The following is a 7,569-nucleotide window of genomic DNA, read 5'->3' on the forward strand; positions in this document are numbered from 1 at the left end:
CAACCAGGCCAGCTAACCCGCTCTCCTACTGGAGAGAGACAAAGAACCCCTTGATGTGTTCTGGGCATGCCAGCCATGCCAGGCACCTTGGGGAGCCCAAGGCTGTGACAAAGCAGAGTCAGCAGCAGCCCAAAGTCCACTTCAGGCCTTCCCTCCCTGTGGTCAAAGGGCCCCAGTATGGATTCTGTGAGAGGTCAGGGCCACTTCATCTTGTCCCAAGCCTTCCCAATTCCCCATCAGTCCACAAAGCCAGTTAGGCATCAAGCCTTACTGATTTGCTGGCTTCTTCATCCTCATAGCTCCAAACCACTTCCAGACCTCTCCACTGCCTTTTTGGGCTGTCCTGAACTCCCTCAACTGGTCTCACTGCCTGCGGTCCAGCTCCTCTCTACATCAGCACCAGACTGACCTTGATGAAACACAGGAGGCCTCAGTCTGACATTCAAGGCTACGCATGGTCCACCCAACCTACTTTCCTAGCCTCCCCTTGTTTCACATCTTCCTCCTGCCTTCTGCTCTTCTTGTCACCTCTGCTCTTGGCACACCGTATTTCTCAAACAGCTGGCTTTTGGGGGTACTTTGCACATAGGTCCCCTCTCACCCAATGAAATGCCCTTCCTTGCTCCTTCTGAGGCCTGGATCAATGTCACTTCTTCCTGGGCTGCTATAGATGGAGCTGGCTGCCTCTTCCTATATATTTCAGAGCAACCACACACCTCAATTATAGCCTTTACTGCTCAACACTGTAATGATTTGTTTGTGGTTCTATTTTCCAACAAGTCTGTGAACCTCTTGAGGGCAACGAGACACAAATGCCTTGTTCAGTTCTGTATCCCTTGTCCAAATCACAGGGGTTGGCACAGTGGTGCTCAATAAATGTTTGGTAAATAAACTCACTACTAAGATGGATAAGCTGGCAAAAGTAAGACTTGGGTTTCTCTCCCGGTCTCCTGAGTCTGCTACCTACTTTCCTACCTGATGAGCAGTGAAGAACTAAGCTGTGACAGTCTCTTAGGAGCTGCAGACGGCATGCAGAGGGCGGGGTGGGATGAAGAAAGGAAAGAGAAAGGTGAGATAAATAAAGCCAAAGTTGGCAGCTGCCCTGAAATCCTGGATAGGAGGCTTCTAAGCAGGTGAAGCATCAGGAGTATTGGTTTGCCAGTGGGGCAGACAGGACAGTTTCCTCCCTGCCAGGGAGGGTCATTGGGCCCAGGAGAGCAAAGCAGCTAAAGGAGGCGTCCTCCCCCTCACATGTACTGCCTGCAGGATAAAGTCATCAGCTAGGACACTGACAATCGGTGGATGATGGCTGAGTTCTGCTCTAGTGGACAATGTATCCCGGCCTGGATGCTCAACTGGCTGGAAGTCAGGAAGAGAATGGGCAGTGAGTGACATGTAGGGTAGCAGCAGGCTGAGAATCAGAAGATTCAGGATTCCTCCTTAATTTGGCTTGTTAACTAACTGCAAGGCTTTTCCAAGCTTCGGATTCCTCACCTATACAGGGAGCATAATTCCTGCCTTAGCTACAAAGAAACAAAGGCACAGAACAGATATTGAAGTCAGATGACCATTAGGAAGTATTTTGGGGTCAACAGCAATGCAGCATGGACTCTGGCCTATGGGAGGGCTAGACCAGGCCTCATCTGGCCATGCTTCCAGGGCCTCCCCAAGTATCTTTCTCACTGGTTCCTTCTCTGACTTGGCTGGCTATGGACTTTTGCTGTCATGAGACCTACCTTGCCCTCCATACCAGGATGGGGAGGTAGCCAAGTTCCTGCTAACTCCTGCTCTGGGTGTGGGGGCCTCAGGGACTAATGAGCACCTGTCTTCTGCCTGCTGCCACCTGAGCAAGGCTTAGTCACTGGATTTGGCATTGAGAAACAGGTTCTAGTCCTAGTGCTGCCATTTACCAGCTGGCAAACCTTGGGCACTTCCTTCTCAGATCTTTGGTGTGCTCGTCCATAGAATGGGGATAACTGCCCCTCTCAGGGGAAAGTGAGGGTGCAACATTGGTTACGGCTCACTCCTGCTCACAGGGGAATGAACCTCACTGACACTCATCATCGTAGCTAGAGATGCAAGTAGAAAATGAAAAGAGGGGACCACTAGCCACTCCAATCTTAAAAAGGGGCAAGAATGGGGTGCCTGGCTAGCTCAGTCAGAAGAGCATGCAACTCTTGACCTCGGGATAATGGGTTTGAGCCCCACAATGGGTATAGCGATTACTAAAAAAAAAAGTAGCAAGAACATTCATTGAGCACCTACAGTGTGTTAGACTCTTCAAACATCAGCTCCTGTAAACCTCACAAAAACCCCTCCAAAAATCAGTATTATCATAACCATTTCACAGTGAGAAACTGAGGCTTAGTAAAGTGAAGCAACATGTCCAAAGTCACACACACAACCAGACTCCAGAGTTTGTATGAAGAGGGAACACAGAGCATCTTCTTTCCCCCACCTCAGTGTAAACAGATTGGGTGGCTGGACCAGAGCCAGGCCTCACTGGTCCTCTGGAGGTCCTGTTTCAGACCCAGATGCTGGGAGGACAAAACATCAAGTAGGGCCCACTGCCTTATCTCTTTCCCACAGCTTAGGATTTCCTATCAGGCGGACACACAGGCACCTTCCCAGGGCAGCAGCTGGTGCACTGGCCTCCTGCTTTACCAAGTCAAGTCTTGTCTGAGGCCCCAGAACACCCACAAGGCCACCAAACTGGATTTTCCTTTGAAGCTAGAGAAAAAGAGAAAATGGATGGCCTGTGGTCTAAAGTCACAGACCAGGGCTCCACATGTGCAGCTGCCTCCTTCCAGATGGACCACCCAGGGACCACTCCACTGCCAGTTCCATGCTCTCCTGGGAACCATAATAGCTCAAGAAAAGAGGATGCTCTGAGCTTACAAGCTGGAAAAGGTGGTGGGAAGGCAGGGAGACAGGCTGTGGCCTGTCAGGAGGGCCCTGGCCCTGCCCCAACAAAAACTGGCACAGGCCAAACTATAGGGATGCCAATTAAGCCAGTTCTACGATTTCCAAAGCCATAGGGCTGCCACAGTTGGCTAGGAATAGTGGAGGGCCCAGGGGACAAGAGAACTGAATCAGCAGAAGACACTACTATTCCAGATGTTTCTTTCTGGACCCAGCTCAGATCCTTCTCTCCCCTAGCAGGAAGCCAACACCCACGGGATCCCAGAAAGCGTAGCTCCTCACCTCATCTGGCCTGCAGCACAGAGCAGACGAAAACTAGGTGGGAAGTTCCAGCCTTAGGAAGCCAGTCCTGGCAATCACATGGGAAAAGAGGGAGGTCAGGAACCCACCTCTCTCAGGCCATCTCCCTTGGGTCAGGAGACCTGGTATCCAACTGGTATCCTTCTTTCCCTTCCTGACCACCTCCTCTATGCTACAGAAGGAACGTCCCCATATAGATCTGTTCTTCCTACTCCAAAGTGATAGGAATGGTGACATCACTCCTTCTACCCTTCTCCGCTGAGAACACTTCTTTTTCCTCCTCTGGTCCTTTCTGGGCTTTAACAGCCAGCTCAGCCCCCAGCCAAGCCAAAAGAACTAATGCTGCCAGCACCTCTGTTTGTGTGCATGCCAACCACAGGGCCCTTCACTGGCTGGTTTCTTTCTTGTCTCTCCTAACTTACTGGCTACTGCTCACAAGCAGGCAGGGACTATCACAGGCTCACCAAAGGTATCCTGTAGAGTAGGCTCAAAAGACAGACAAGGTAAAGAAGTGGAAAGGGCCTAGGGCTGGGAATCAGAAGTTCTGGGATTAGTTTCTGGCTCTGATCCTAACAAACTGAAAAGGTGAGGCTAATCACTTTTCTCAGGCCTCAGTTTACCTATCTGTATGATGACAGCCATCTCTAGGGTCACCTTCAGCTTTTTGACTTGAAATGTCTGTCAGTAAATGTCATTCAGTAAATAAATACTAATTGAGCATTTACTTCTCTGCAGGCCTGAGTAGAAAAAGGTGAATAAGCCTGGTCCCAGCCCTCAAGCTGATCAGTCTAATAAACCGGTGATGACAGCATATTGTTACCCTTGCTGGCTTATCGTTGTTAGCCTCCTACACTGCTGAACTAAGTCAGGAAAGATGAGGGCAGGCAGGTTCCTGCTAAGAATCTTCTGTTCCACCTATCCAGCACCTGATTTTCTGCTGGGGCCATAGGCCATATTAATGGATGGTGAAGGCAGTGGAAACTGTCCTGACCCAGGAGCCAGAAACCCTGGGTTCAAGTCTTGGTTCTGCCAACTAATATGCTTAAGCAAGTGATTCTCCTCTCTGAGCCTCAGTTTCCTCATCTGTAAAAGTAAAGGCTAACCTGGGTCAATCTCTTAAGATCCCTTCCAGTTTCAACAGTCTATGATTTTATGATCTGTTCACGCCAGGCACCTAACAGTCGCCTGAACAGGGTAGCCTCTGATCTGCTTTCTTCCCCACCCCCTGAGCCCCTGGCAACTGCCAAAACTGACCATCTTGAGACAACCTTTGATCCACGGTGGCTGAAATGGACCTTTAATCTTGGAGCCAGAGTCCCTGCCCTCTCCACTTCAGCCATTAGTGCTATCGTTTCACTTCTCTGGGACAGCACATGGACTCCCAGCACCCTTAACCACAAGATTAGCATTAGGGCAGTCACCCTGAAACTTTCCATAACTTCCCCTCTTCTGGCCTTGGGCAGGGACGTACTGTTGGTTTCTTTGGAACCACAAATATAAACTAAGCAGGCACAGTCAAACTTTCAGACACCAGAGATTTTAGGTTGATCAACAGGGTCAAGAAAGTGAGGCAGGGAGAGAGGAGGGAACCTGGGATCCCACCTCAGCCCCAGTTCTATAAACACCAGTGATGTTGAGGGCATCTGCAAAGCCTGGGTTTGTGGCTGGAGTGTGGGGAAGACAGATGTCTGGCTGCCTGGTGGGGGACCACAGCCAAAGGGAGGTGCTCCCACTGGGGCGTCTCTGTTCATAAATACCAGAGGTACGGCCTCATTCTTCTCATCAATTCTCAGACCCTTAGAAGGAAAAGAAAGGAAAGTAACATTTTCTAGGCCACTACCTGGGCCAGACACTGTGCTAGGCACCTTCATATACCTGAGCTCACTTAATCCCCACAGTAATCTTGGGAGTACATGTTACTGTTGCCCTTTATGGTGAGCAAACAGGCTCAGAGATTCAGGATCTTGCCCAAGGTCACACAGCCAGCAAGTGTGATTTTTTTTCCCCCTAAGTCTGGCCTTTTCCCACCAAATCACACTGCCCTGTACCCTGATATATGGTTAACTGCCTATAAGAATGCAGTAGGAATTCTTATCTCCTAGAATTCACCAGCAAATCTGAGCTCTTCCTTCCAAGAACCGACAGATGCAACTGGGAACTCCTTTCCCACTTGTCAAGACCCCGTCCCTCTCAGGGCCCTAATCCCTAGCGACTGCTCCTCAATTCAAAAAACATACCCTAAGGTCTCCTTTGGTTTCTCACAAGCTAATCCCAGGGGGGCTGTGACAAAGCATCAAATCAAGGTGAGGCATCAGAATAAGGGGTGCTCTCTGCATCCTGCACTGGGCAATGTTTAGCCTGCTGTGAGCAAGTGGGGAGAGGCTGGAGGAGACAGATCCAGTGGGTAGGAGAGAACTCTCCTTAGGACAGGGAGCTACACTTCTCCAAAGGAGAAGCAGGCCTGGTAAATATGAGGCTTTAAGACTGGGTAAAATCCCGGAAGTGACCTTTATGGGGCTGCTTGTGTGGGGTGGCGTTCTTAACAGATGGTCAAGGCACCTTCATAAGTCATAAGACTGGCTGGGGGAGTCTTGGACAGTCAGAGAAGGGGACAAAGGACCATCTGGAGTAGGGTCCTGGCTGAGTCCTATGGGCCCCCACAGGTAATTATGTGAGGCTCTCTGTCGAAGGGGAGGCACACCATGAGGGAGGCTTGTCATTTCTGTGCAGAACACTAGTCTCATGTGACAGGACAGCTGGGATGGGAGTGGGGTCTGGAGTCTATCCTTCTTAAGGGGACCGCCAGCCCATATATATGATCTCTGCGAGGACGAGGCTCAGAGGGTTCTGTGGGGCAGTGTGGCTGCCCAGTAACTTGGAGAGAACCTTGGAGAGAAGATGCTGCCTCACTGCCTCACGTTTCTCTGCCTGCTAGCTGGGTCCTGGATGCTCTGGGGGTGGGGATCAGGGTGTGCTACCAGCAGGGACCCTGCTGTCTCTCTGACTGCCCCCTTAAGTCTGTGTTTTGGGAGGAGGTGGGTGTTTCCACAGCATACACAGAGACAGCCAACTGTCTGTCCTGGAGGTGAGGCACTGTCACCCTGTGGGTCCTGGGAAGGGGGAGTGTCTGCCCACCTGTTGCCAGTGACAGAGAAATCTGCCTCTGAAGGGGGAGGAGAGCACTCTGTGACCCTTCCATGAAGGGAAGGGCCTATCTACCCCAGAGTGGGACTGTCTGGGAGATTGCTGATCAATGTCAGTCCAGTCCACCCAGAAGTCTGCGTGTCTTGAGGTAAGGGTCAGTCTGTCCTGGAGTGGAATGAGGGCAGGGCAGTCTGTCCCTTTGAAGTCCGTCTGCCTAAGGTATCTCCCTGGTGTGGGGGTAGCAGAGTGGAGACAGGGCGTCTGTGGGTCTTGGGGGATGGGGGTAGAGAGGATATCTGTCGGGGGAGGGGCAGCTGTGAGCCTCCCAGGGGTGGCACAGTCAATCAGGCCTAAGGCTGCGGTGGCAGCAGTGGGGTTGGGCCAGGTGTCTGTCGTTCTGTCCCGCAGTTGGGAGGAGGGCACTGTGGGCGCTTCCTGGGGGCGGGTCAATGTGTTTATTGGAGGGCGGGGGCAGGGGGAGGTAGGGTTGGCCTGTCTGTCCTTAAGTCGGAAGCGGGCTCGTGAGTGAGGGAAGGGTCAGTCCGCCTGGGAGGAGGTGGGGGTGGGGCAGGGAGGGGAGGGGTCGGCGGTCTCTGGCTGGGAGGGGAACGTGTCGGTCCGTCCAGAGCGCGGCTCTGTCCGCGTCGAGGCCCCCCGCGCGGATTCCGCGCCCAGCCCCGGCCCTCAGCCCCGAGCCCCGGCGCTACTCACGCGCCCTCGGCGCCCTGCGAGCCCACGATGAAGCCGAACTTGTCGATGCGGCGTTCGGCGAAGCCGTTGGCCTCCGAGTCCGAGCCGAGAGAGCTGAGCTCGTCGGCGGCTGCGGCGTCGGGGCCCGGGGCCAGGCTTTCTCGGGTCCCCGAAAGACTCCCTTCGGCCGCGGGCGCGCGCGGCCCGTTCTCTCCGCGGCTCTTCGCCATCCCGGCCGCGCCCGCCGCCTCAGCCCCAGCGGCCACCTCAGCCACCTCAGCCGCCTCAGCCTCCGGGCCGCCGCCGACGCCGCCGACGCCCCGCCCATGCGCCGCGTCCATTGGCCGCCGCAAGGCCAGGGGCGGGGCCCTAGGCCCTCCCGGGAGCTTACCCCCACGCCCAATGGGCGCCGCGGACCCCAGGGCCCGCCCACCTCCCCTAGACTGGCGCCAACCGACTCGACGTGAGGGGGCGGGGTAGCCGTCACCGGGAGCCCGCCCCCCCCCGGGCTGT

At 53.7% G+C, this 7,569-nt stretch overlaps 1 protein-coding gene across 2 annotated transcripts in view; it reads right to left on the reverse strand.

The window, feature by feature from the left end:
* The window catches only part of TBC1D10A (TBC1 domain family member 10A), a 31,455-nt gene extending 23,961 nt beyond the window's left edge, over positions 1-7,494 (reverse strand). Inside the window, exon 1 of one of the 2 annotated variants that reach the window (XM_027575192.1) lies at positions 7,078-7,494. In XM_027575192.1, the coding sequence (XP_027430993.1) occupies positions 7,078-7,397 (320 nt within the window). In that variant the 5' untranslated portion in view covers positions 7,398-7,494. The remainder of the gene's footprint in view (positions 1-7,077) is intronic. The other variant, XM_027575191.1, reaches the window with a different exon arrangement.
* Positions 7,495-7,569: the final 75 nt, after the last annotated feature.

This window comes from Zalophus californianus, chromosome 14 (genome assembly GCF_009762305.2).
Source record: "Zalophus californianus isolate mZalCal1 chromosome 14, mZalCal1.pri.v2, whole genome shotgun sequence".
NCBI classification, from domain to species: domain Eukaryota; kingdom Metazoa; phylum Chordata; class Mammalia; order Carnivora; family Otariidae; genus Zalophus; species Zalophus californianus.